General features: G+C 38.2%; 1 protein-coding gene across 5 annotated transcripts in view; it reads right to left on the bottom strand.

Moving 5' to 3' along the window:
• The window catches only part of map4l (microtubule associated protein 4 like), a 127,160-nt gene that overhangs the window by 97,749 nt on the left and 16,202 nt on the right, over positions 1-13,209 (bottom strand). For all 5 annotated transcript variants that reach the window (XM_061732855.1, XM_061732857.1, XM_061732858.1 and 2 more), the window contains exon 2: positions 4,163-4,344. In XM_061732855.1, coding sequence (XP_061588839.1) covers positions 4,163-4,334 — 172 coding nt within the window. In that variant the 5' untranslated portion in view covers positions 4,335-4,344. The remainder of the gene's footprint in view (positions 1-4,162; positions 4,345-13,209) is intronic.

Here is a 13,209-nt window from a genome sequence, read left to right as displayed (position 1 = left end):
CCATCTTCATATGTATTGTTTTATTTTTTTTGAGAAAGGGGCTTGTAATATAAGGCTTTCTTCTTCTTGCCCCTTTTTGATCATGGAATGGAACATGTATGTGAACTACCATTTTTATGATACGGAATAAATAAAATTCAAATGAAATGAAACATAGTAATGGTACAGGATAGGTGTTGCAAAAGGCTGTTCCTTTACAGGGGAAAACTAAATAATTTTGGCAATTTTGTTGCTTCAGTTTGTGATATCCGCTGATGTCTTCCCAAAATGTTCCTGGCATTGAGTCACCCAAAAGTATTTCTTCTAAACCGCAGGGGCAAAAAGGCTGTTTTTCAAATTACTAGTAGGACTGTTTTTAAGTGGCGGTGCAGAGACCCATGCCCCCGGAGTGAATATCCACCAATAAAGACGGACTTGACAACAGAATTTGGAGCATTGTTCTCTCTCTTTCACTAAATCCCCCTCAATACAGTCCACATGTTCTATTATCATTCATTTATGTGAAAAAATTAGGTGCCAAAACCCAAGAACCTTCCTCTCTTTTTCTGAGATGTAATAGAGTAATTGAAATTGAGAAAATATATTGGGAGATGGGAGGTCATGTGACCTGGTCATGTAATCAGTGTTACACTCAATGTAAGTCAATGTGCTCTTGTATGATCACACCTGCCATCTCCTTGGAGCTGTAGTTAGCTGATTTTTTAAAACTTTGGAAGTTCCCATGAGTTAAAAAAAGATACAAAATTGATACTCTTGCGTGGGTGGAATGCTAATTCATTCACTTTTTTTTTACCAATATTAACATGTTTAGTTCAGTAAACACAGAATTAAATTTTCATCTTTCACCCCACGATACAAGGAGTGGTATTCTCAGAAGGATTTTAGTCCATGGACGGACGAGAAAAATGTGTTGCAGAAGCTCAAAGCAAGTGGATTTATCAAAAAGCAGGAAATCCAGATACCTCACACCGAAGGCATTTCTACCCTTATCTACCCCAGTGAATTTTAAATTACTCAACTTTATTTGTCTTTACAGAGCTTTTTTTTCCTTTTTGTGAAGTACTTACTCTTTTTAAACCTCAGTATTTTTGTGCAATCTTACATAAAAAATAAGGAGGAATTTCACTCTCATGTTTGTTGAACTCAAGAGGCAGCATCTGATGTGTAGAAGTGTAGAAGTACGAGGAGGTGGAGTTCATCATGATAAACATTACCCAGTTCCCGTTAGTGGGGCTGTTATTTTTAAATGTGCTCTCCTTAACTATCAGGGATCCAGTTTATGTGAGTATTTAGTAGGGGTGTAACAATATATCGTACCGCGAAATTTTGCGATACAAAAACATAACGAAACGTGTCGTGGAGGTGACTAATTGTATCATGATATTGGATTATTAATATTAATCTATTGTGTTGACTAGAAACGCGCATCCGACCACGCGTGCCGACCACGCCTCGACCCGCGGACCAAAATCTGACTCCGCTCAGAAGAAACTAGTACCGTTTTGCGGTCCCGATCACGGGACTCTTGGGGGTTTTGAGCTCTGAACTTTTACTTATGTAAGGCTGGTGTAGAGTTAAGCCTTATCTTATTAAATTAGACCTTTTTCGGGTCGGGGAAAACTTCTGCTGAGTTCCAGTGTACTTTAATGTCCCTCAACAGTGTAGGATTTTAGAACATCAACACAGCACCTAGTGCCGTACTGTGGCGTATCACTCCGCCCAATCTAAAACAGACTAATCACTACAGATAAACTGACTAGTGTCATTATAGTCCCTGATTTACATCAGAATAGAAAGAATATATTTATAAAATAATGAACCCTGAATTACCAAAATAACTTTCTTAACAAAAATAAATCTCCTCTTACACTTAGGGCCCGATTTACTAAGATCCTAAATAAAGAGTACTAAATTGCGTGTGCACTGAAAAAGTTTGCGCGTGCGTTTTGCGTGTGGTTTGCAGGTGATCAACTAAGATTGCGTGCGCAATTGATAACAGGTGCAAACTGCAGTATTTAAATGAGGTGTTGCGTGTTAAGGTTTGCGAGCGCAGATCTGCGCCTTGGAGAGTCTGGATGGAAAGCACAGTCACAAGCGCAAAATGAAATTTCACGAGTTGGAGTTAGACATATTAGTGGAAGAGGCAAATAAACACATTCATGAACTACAGCAAAGAAATTTAAACATTACCAAAAGAAACGCAATATCGGAGAAAACCTGCGATAGAATAAATGCAGTTGGTAACACAAAAAACGGAAAAACGTCTGGTTTTTCATATTTCAATTTTAGGCACAGATCAAAAATACGAAATAGAAAAACGGGCCACAGGACTGAATTTGATTTTAATATTTAATTGGTCGGGTTTGCGTGACCCGGCGGTGCTCGGCATGATCTGAGGAGAAAAAGACAATCAGACACAGAGCTGGAGAGCGCTTTGATTCATCTATTTATGAGTTAAGTTTTTATTCAGATGTCCACAGTATATTGCAAATATTATATATTATATAGCAAACACTGACAGTAAATGTGTGACAGACGGGACCATCATATGGCCGTCGATTTAACGCAGAAGCATAATTCAGGCGAAGCTGCAGTCTCTGCGCTCCTGACACAGCGGGTCGGAGCGGATTTGGTCATGATGTTTAACCTGTGTTTTGTGATTAATAAGCACGGGTTTTAATTAAATGTAATTTACGAAGGATGATTTCACGTTCAATAAGATAAATAATCAATAAAATACAAAGTTTTGCAGAAAGGCTTGGCCTGCTTGTGGGCGAGTGGAGGGGGGCACAATAAGAGAAGGTGGCAAGATATAAGGCGGAGAACTAAAGAAAAAGTGGCCTTTAATAAAACTTGTGCAACCATTTTTAAAATAGCATGCAGCAGAATAAAGACTCTCTCTCTGCGTATTCTTTGATTTTGGATGTCGCCTCCTTGCCACAATAACAGCAGCAGCAGATTAGCACCTTCCTTTCGAACGTATTAAATACAGACGCAATCACAATACGCGCAAAAACTTTCAGGCTTGGTAAATCTCATTGCGCGTGGTAAATGGATATATTTGCATCTTCCCCTCCCAGTATTTAGCGCTCTCTGGCGGGTACGCCCCATATTGATTATTCATCAGGGCAAAAGTACTAACTAAATTGCGTGTGCAATTTAGCGCATTTCAGAGACGCAATCCTCTTTGCACGCTGTTAGTAGATCAGCTGGCACTTTGGTTTGCGGGTGCTGTCAAGTTTGCACACGTTTTAACACACGCAAACCTTTAGTAAATCGGGCCCTTACAGTATAAGGTGAGCATGAATACATCTTTTTTATGATGTAAAATTGTATATATTTATTTACTTTTATTTATTTATTTAATTTTAGTTGTTAAATTAGAAAGAAAAAAGTCAAATCATACATGAGAGAAACTATTCAGTTTGTGTCTAAATATTTGTACTTGTATGAAACTGAAGATGCATAATACAAACCTGACATTTACTTTTAGTTCACTTTGTGGAAAATGGTTGGCCTGGCTTTCTCTTTAAAACTTAAACAGTTATAAAGCATTACAAACTGTAACAATAGTGCAAACGCACAGTATTGTTTTGTATTTTGTGTCTTTCAAATAAAGGACAGTTTTTTCCAGTCATATGTTCCTCATGCAAGGTTGTTAAAAAAATACTGCTATAATATCGTATCGTATCGTTATCGTGACCTCAATATCGTGTATCGTACCGTATCGTGAGATTAGTGTATCGTTACACCCCTAGTATTTAGGATATCAGAAGGATCATGTAAACACTTTCTTTCTTTTTGCCACATAGCCTCAGATTCATAAACTGATGCTGAAATCAGAATTTTCTCAAATTCATGGTGGAAGGAAGTTGCAAGTAAGAATAATTGTTTGGTGGGTGAAACGACACTAATATTCAAAACCACTGTCAGCTTCTTGTAATATTGCAGCAAATCCCAGGTAAACTGATGGCCATTGTTGGTCGTAAACAAGCCCAGTCATGCCACAGTATCTGGACACCTGATTTCCTAGATGCCCTTCAGCCACCTCACTCTGAGATTCTTCATACAAAGTGAAATGCCACAGAGGGCAAAGCATCACATTAAGAGAGCTTTACAACTCAAATTCACATCCTTTTTATAAATGCTTGAGGCAGCTTACCACTCTTGGTGTCCTTTCCATCCAGCAAGGGCCTGTAGTCACTCTTGGGGACTGTCTCTCCCACCTTGTCATCATAGCTCTCTTTCTCCAGTGAAGCCACAAAGTCTCTCTTCAGCAGGGCCTCAGCTGGAGCCCCTCCTCCACCCAGAGCATCTCGCAGGCTCAGGTCCATAGCTCTATTACTGGAGACAAAAGGGTCTGGATTACTCTTTATCATGTTAGCTTACCGCTATCTGACTTATTCTTTTACACAACCTGTCAAATTGCTCGTGTCATTTTAAACCCCACACTTATTATGTTTGTGTGCCAAACCACCTCACACCTACGTGTTGAACGCTACAGCGACAGACCCATTTAAAGGGGACCTATTATGGCATCTAATACCTATTTTAAACAGGCCTTGAATGTCTTAAAAACAAGCTTTTGATTGTTTTTGCGAAATAAATTAAAAATTCAGCCTCTAAACCATGTCTTTATCTTCCCATTCTCTAACCTCATTATCTATGCAGGATTCTGAGTGGGCGGGGCTATAATAATGAGGCTCTGTGCTGATTGGCTGCCTGAATGACGCGATACACCGCTATGAAAAAATAGCGGAACCTCCGGCCGGCGGAGTTAGTTGTGGGCGTGGTTTCAGGCATTGCTACCGTCGTTACGTAACGACGGGAGCAGAATCTTATTGGCTCGTAGATCCACATCACACTGGACGGCTCATCCGGGCGGCTGTACAGACACTGCAGAATTTGGTTGCTTTCCTCCTTCTCTGAGTTGGCAGGCTGAGGGGACACCACTTTATATATGTTAAATCAAGAAAAAACTTGTTTTTCATAATAGGTCCCCTTTAAATGTTGTTAAAACAAATAAAGACAACTAGTCAAATTCAGTCCAAACTGATTTTCTTTTTTTAAACGTCTTAAATGTTGAACTTTATGTGTGAATGATCCTAAATAATTCATGGATTCATGTAACAACATATATGAGATATATATATATAAATATATGAGAAATAATTAGATGCCAAGGAGTATAAAAACAACATTACCATATTTTCACTTTTTATATTATCTACCTTTTTATATATCTCAGCTTTTCTCTAACGAAGCATACTGACTGTCTCTAGAGCCTCTTGAATATAAAAAATTATTATCCAATGAGCAGTAAGATTTGAAAGTAACATCACAGACCAGGATCAGAGTAGAATTATCCCTCCTGCTTATCTGTATTTTGACCCAATTTCACATTATGTTGTATTTGTGCAGCTGAGGAGGGCAACACAAAGCTGTAACATCAGTTTAGATGAAGGCACACCCCTGAGAATAGAGGCTGTGTAGGAGTGGAGTGTCTGATTCCGTCCCCCAGAACAGGTTGGGGTAAACAGAAGCTTAAAGCTATGGTTTAAGCTGGTTACTTTTTACTTTACTAGTTATGCCCTTAGCGAGGGTATAGGGTAAATACTAGGAAGATGGAAGTGTAACAGGGCTGACTTCCTCTACTACAATTACATCCACTCTGTTTCCATTGCAAAGCTGAACCCTGTAGGATCCAGTGACCTAGCAAACCAGTGAAGAGTTATTAAGTTATCTTATCCAAGTTCTCTCTTAGAAAGCTGAAATTCACATATTCTGCCAATCTACCACACTTGTAACAGGAAAATGTGGACTGTAGCAAAAAGGTGTGAGGACTGTTATAACTGAATTGTCAGGTATTAGTGTATATCACTCTGAAATAAAGGTCTGTAAATGTTTGTGCTTCGTAACTGGGGTTCTATTAATGTATATTATTGTGTTTTTATTTAGCTGTAAAGTGTCCTGGAGTGATATAAAGTGCTATTAGATCAAATATATTATAATTGTTATCATTATTACTCTTTTCTCAGCATCAAGGACTCCATATTGCAACCATTTGTTTTATACTGACCATTTTTGGAAACAAGCCAAATTTTATAATCATTAACTGCAGCATGATTGGCAAATATGGTCCCCACTGTTATTTACTTTTCTTAAGTAATTAGCTCATATCGCATAACATATGTGTTTGTGCTGGCAGACACCATACCCATACTAATGCAAAAAAGTCTGTGACTCCTAATGTAGTAATTCCAAAAAATTCATAAATAAAAATTAAAAACTGACCTCATTATAACTTACATTTTGGCCTACATTATAAAGGTTTTTTTTTTTCATAAAAGGACATTAAGCTGTGTAAATGTCAAGGCATCTCAACACTGACAGTGTGAACCTTCAGCAAACTCTTTTTTCTTTCTGTCCTCTGCTGCTATTTATCCCTCCATCTGTACTCCTGACAAACAAGCTGTCATTGTCTCTCAAATGTATAACACGCACACACACACACACACACACACACACACACACACACACACACACACACACACACGCACACGCACACGCACATGCACACACACACACACACACACACACACACACACACACACACACACACACACACACACACACACACACACACACACACACGCACACACACACACACACACACACACACACACACACACACACACACACGCACACACACTATTGCAGTATATGGGTGGGAGCCAGAATGAGGACATACAGTAGAGTGTTAGCGGGCCTTGAGCAGAACTGTGGACCATTGTTTCATGGAAAGGGCATGGTACGGTGGACACTTCACACAACTGCTATACTCTCTCAGTTTTTACCTCCTGAACCATCTTGCTCTCATCTGTTACAAACCCAATTCAGGAAAAAGTTGGGGCTTTGTGGGGGAAAAAAGAAGCAAAATATAAGTTGCTTTTACTTTTATTTCTCTCAAAATATATGAACAAAAGGTTTTTTCTCATAACTTCATTTAATCAGTTTATATCCATCGATTTTTGCATTTTATGCCTGTAACATATTCCCCCAAAAATTGTAATGTCGCTATTCCTGCTCGCAACACCTTTAAACACTGGCAATGCCAAACAGAAAATGTTGTGATTTTGCCCCATTCTCCAGGTGAGCCATACTGGAATCATCATTTTCTGTTTTTAAATTCTTCACACATTTTCTCTTTGGGGCAGGTTAACAGCAGACACCCAACACCCGTAAAGACCTGTACTGTCTTCTCCCAATGCTATCCCTTTATAATGGGTGCAGAATTAAATTTTGCACTGTCATGTTAACAAATGTGTGGACCTCCCTAGAAAAGAAGTGGTCTTGGACGTAGGATACGTACTGTATGTTGCTGTAAAATCAAACTTTTCTGCATTAACAGTGAATCCAAGAAGTGTAAAATGACCTAAAATGGCCAAGGGTATTGATATAACCTGAACCCATAACAGAGCCAGGATTATGAACTTGTTGCGATACGAATTTAGTCCAGAGCACAAAATAAGTGGAAACCTTCCAAAAAAGATCTGGAGAACTGATTTATCTGCTAAAGTTTCCTTCCTTTTGTTGCACTACAAAGTTTTTGGTGCCACTTTCGAATGTAGTTCTTTATTGTAGGACTTGACAAAGTTTTCCCAAAGTAACATGCTGCCTTTGTGGTAATACCATATCAGCTAAATGACATTATTCAATTGATCATGGCTCACAACTTTGTGCCAAATTCTCTCTGATAAGGACTGATCAGTTCAAAAATACTTCTGAATTTAAAAAACAATACTTAATTATTTCTCTAATTACAGTCTGAGAATGTCAGTTTTCTAAAGGCCAAGACTGGAAAACACTGTTAAATGGGAATGGCCCTCAACCCCTTGTGCAGCACTGCATGCAAAATATTCACGCCAGAATCAATATAGCCACATGGGGTCAGAATAGATTGGAAAAGCATTGTCAATTGACACAGTCCAGTACTTCATTAAGAAATGTAATCTAAAACTGTATAAGTCAGGGAGGAAACCACCAATTAAGTGTGTGAGACACTGCCAAGATCATCTCGTGGACAGAAGAACACTGAACATGTAGTCTGTGTTCAGACAAATCCATATTATATTGTGGTTCTTATCAGTCGAAGCTGCAAAAGTCTGTATCTGTCAGGATTTGGGAGTGCACTAGTGTCTGCAGCATGGCTGGCTTGCATACGTGTGAAGGTATCATAGATGTGGTTGGGTACACTGGAGTATTGGTGAGACATGTGCTGGCATCATGGCAGCTGTTCTCCCAGATCTGTGGTCACTTCAGCATAAAGTGTGATTAAAAGGAGGGGTGATGTCTTCTCAACCTTTCTGGGAATTAGTTTTTACTTACTTATTGCTTGAGGTCAAGGTTGAAAACCTTCTTATTTGCTGCTGTATATCAGTAATCCACCCCGATGCATTACAACCTTTATTTCTTGCATTTCATTTTTGTTTTATTCTTTTTAACGTATGCCTCACTTTAATTTCTGCTTTTAAACTCTTACTTTTTAATGCATTTAAAACAAATCTTTTTATGTTAAAAACTTTGAATTGTCTTGTACATGAAATGTGCTATGCAAATAAAGTGCCTTACAACTAAATGAAGGGCAACAGTTACTGGGCCTGTTTACTGCCTAATCATCAGGGCATGTGACAATCAACAGCATGTGTATCATTTAATGTGTAACATTAATGCTCAAGAAATATATCAGATTGTGGATGGTGCAAAATATAAATATAAAGCTGCATCAGTGCAGTTGAGAAAGAAAGACAGCGATGCAGATGCAGATGCAGATGCAGATGCAGATGCAGTTGCAGATGCAGATGAAAATGAAGATGGAGATGTCGATGATAGAGATGATGAAGGGTTGTTTGGTGAAACAGCTGTTGCATTCAAAAGGATTAAAAACTATCTCTGCACCCACAATCCCCTGCTCCTGTATTTGTGTCCTGTCCTACCAAAACCCATCTGCTACGTAATCATCTCATCCTCCACAACACTCACAGTTCTTATGCAAGCACACACACACACACACACACACACACACACACACACACACACACACACACACACACACACACACACACACATGCCGCTGCTCCATAACATCCACAAGCGATTTGGTGGATGATATTAATGTGCATGAGAATGAAAAATCACTTAAATTAAACTCCAAAGCCTTTTTGTCCAAACTCTTCTGACGCTATATCAATGAGTTAAGTAACAGACATTTAAATCTAATTTTACATTATTTTTCCAAATAAAGATATCTACGTAGGGATAGTTTTTTCTATTGTTTGCCCTCAGTAGCCCCTTTAACCCTGGTAGATACCCCACCTTTAACACTCACATCTAGTGTGTCGTCCTTTTTACACTAACTAACATGGGGTGTCGAGCTGGCCCCGTGAATGACTCCCTTCTGAGGGTACCGGTACTTTAATCGCACGTTAGGTTTAATGTAGTCAGAATTGATGCATGGTGGCGGGTCCTGGGTGGGATTTGTTGTCGACAGGAGGAGGATGTCCGCGAGGTCCTCATCCTCAGAGCCGTGGACGTCATAAATAAGCATTTTACAAAACTGCAATCTGCAACTGGCTGCTAAAATGACGGACCACGGCGTCGCAAGAAATGAAACTGGGATCATTAACAAACTGAGGAGCCTCAGAAAGAAGTTACAGGACTGTCTCAGAAAATTAGAATATTGCGATAAAGTTCTTTATTTTCTGTAATGCAATTAAAAAAACAAAAATGTCATACATTCTGGATTCATTACAAATCAACTGAAATATTGCAAGCCTTTTATTATTTTAATATTGCTGATTATGGCTTACAGTTTAAGATTAAGATTCCCAGAATATTCTAATTTTTTGAGATAGGATATTTGAGTTTTCTTAAGCTGTAAGCCATGATCAGCAATATTAAAATAATAAAAGGCTTGCAATAGTTCAGTTGATTTGTAATGAATCCAGAATGTATGACATTTTTGTTTTTTTAATTGCATTACAGAAAAATAAAGGACTTTATCACAATATTCTAATTTTCTGAGACAATCCTGTATATGCGCTCAACGCACACAACAGCAGGAGTGGCAGAGGGAGACTGCTGGTCATACCCTGCAACACGATTTGGGCGAAGTCTCCAGGCAAATCCTGTTGTTATTCAGCATGGATCCACCACCCGCTACGTCTCCTGCATCACCAAGCTCCTCCGATATTGGTGAATCCAGGGAGGCCGACCAGACACTCAGCATACAACCATGTCACATAGTACTACTCCACAACACCTTCCCATTTGTCTTCCCTCCCCTCAACTCGGCTTCAGGTACCGGACAGGCGATAACACGCCTTGCATTTACATTAGCATGCATAAGACAAGCATTGTTCATCCAGGGATAATATTGGCGTTGATTCTATAAACACCCAGTCACACCTGTCACGTTAAGAAAATTACCATCAACCTGTTAAGACGGTGGGTTTCAGCAAGAATGTATACGCTGTGTTAGCATCTAATACCAGAATACACAGGGTGAATACCTTACAGGGTTTTGAAAAACAAACTTTTTTCAGTTGTTTTTCTATGTTGTGAAATTGAATACAGTGCAACTGTAGACTGTTAGATAGAAAATATGTTTCTCTCCCTCCCAGTAGTAATGAGTTGATGTAACCAACGTTGGCATAAACTGTTCTTCTTTCACTAGAAGGTGGTGTCATCATATTGCTAAGGACTGATGAAGGAAAAAGAGAAACAAGGTGTAGGAGCACAAACATGACAAGATGCGACACAATCACCTCTAAGAATTACTGAATACATGTGGGGGAGCAGGAGAGGACAACGCTAGCATCTGTACACAAACACTGTAAAAAATAATGAAAAAAAGGAAGAAAAAATACATTAATATATATATTTATGAATATATACGTATGTATGCACATATATATACTACATATACATATATATATATATATATATATATATATATATATATATATATATATATATATATATATATATACATATATATATGTATATATATATATATATATATATATATATATATATATATATATATATATATATATATATATACATATACATATATATATATATATATATATATATATATATATATATACATATATATATGTATATATATATATATATATATATATATATATATATATATATATATATATATATATATGTGTACGTGTGTATACCTGTTATTTTAATTATATATTCACATTTTCTTTTTTATGATCATTTTAACATTATGATATAATGGTGTGGTTCAGCTTAGCCAGTTTATCTGCTATTAAATTCCACCAACATATAAATTATGCAAAGTATAAGTTGACTCTAATCGCCTAGGACTTTCTTTTTTGCCCATTTGGGGTACTTATGTCTAAATAGCGTGCTTCCAGCCTCACGCCATGAACAACAGAGCACTTTTTGCATCAGAATTATTCTGATTTTCAGCAGCTGAAAATTGACTGGACAATAATTTGACAGCAGTGTAAGTTTAAGGTTTGTTGTTCAGTCTGGTGGAAAGTTCACACACAGTTCAAGAGATGACCAGAGAACAAATGAGAGAGAAGAGAAGAGCAGACCTAAGAAGGTTGATTGTAGCTGAATCAACCTTATTTTTCAGTCAAAATTGTTAATTTTGCTATCGTATTTAGCGTCAAATCAAGGCTGAATTTTGCTATCGTATTTAGAGTAAAATCAAGGCTGAATTTTGCTATCGTATTTAGAGTCAAATCAAGGCTTATGATTATAAAGGTACACATGGCCGTCTCCTGTATGATGACCCTGCAGAGCATTAACACTTTATTTAACCCTACAAACGCTTCTACAGCTCAGCTTTGGGTTTCACTTCTTTACTGTTGCCAAGAATGATACTTTCATATGAAATGAGATAGTATGTGTGAAAACACACAGGATTTTGTTCAGTGGCCTATGATAACCTGAGAAATCTCTACAATGACTCGTCAATGTCAAACTCATCCGTGATAATCTATGGCCAAATAATTAAGGGAATGACAGACTACTCTCAGCGTTGGTCAGTTTCAGTCAGATCACTAGTCTGACAAACGTAGAGGATAATCAACTAACCTCCTCTAATTACTGTAGGAGTTTACCGTCGAGGCTTTGAAAAGATCTTTGGCTGCTTCTTTCCCAGTTTCAAATGATGATTAAAAACCTGAAGCAACAAATATTTCTTCTGCAATGTGGAGTATGTGATAAACTGTTTGTGAATCATTTTATTACAGTATTTGAATGACAAAAATAAATGTTTTTTTATGGATTGAATATTAAAATGAAAGGAAAACTTGGAGAAAAAAAACAACAATTTGCCGAGCTTTCAGACGCACAGCATCTAACATGTTAACAAAATCCTGTCATGGCCGCCCAGCCAGTCGCCATAGTGACTCAGCAGCTCCTTGTCATCTCCTTGCTGATGTGCACGAAGCTCTAACACACAGGCATGCACAGTGTGTCTCTGATGAGCAGCAGTTCAGATTACTGCTGACAGCACACCGTGTCAACCTATGCACGCACACACACGCACACACACACACACACACACACACACACACACACACACACACACACACACACACACACACACACACACACACACACACACACACACACACGCACGGCTAACTGCACAGCTACAGTACATGTAAAAAAGGTGCACACAGTCAGCACATGAACCAGTCCATTTACTAGCTGTGCAATTCTGTCAACCATGGCTATTTAAAACATTTGATGTGTGTGTGAGTGTATGTGTGTGTGAGGGAGAGAGGGAGAGAGAGAGAGAGAGAGAGAGAGAGAGAGAGAGAGAGAGTGCGAGAGAGAAAGTCACTGCGGAGATGAGATGGAGGAAAATCCCAGGAGTGTGTGAGAGAGAGAAAAAAGTGAAAATAAAATGACATCACTGACAAATCCACAATAAATGGTCCCACATCGTTTCATCACTTTACTTCCTCCGACAGTGTCCATATTAAAATCCTCCAGAACTTCTCCGTTTCAAGCATTCAGTCATACGTCCATGCAGTGCTGTTAACCCTGCTACTGGCTCCAACAATTAATCTACAGTGGATTATTACAATTTGATCATGTCAATTTATGTAAATTACACGCTCATGTTGATTATTAAAAGTCATT

The sequence above is a fragment of the Cololabis saira genome, chromosome 10, assembly GCF_033807715.1.
Source record: "Cololabis saira isolate AMF1-May2022 chromosome 10, fColSai1.1, whole genome shotgun sequence".
Classification (NCBI taxonomy): domain Eukaryota; kingdom Metazoa; phylum Chordata; class Actinopteri; order Beloniformes; family Belonidae; genus Cololabis; species Cololabis saira.
The sequence above is the reverse complement of the archived record's forward strand: the minus strand, read 5'-3'. Positions and strand labels throughout refer to the sequence as shown.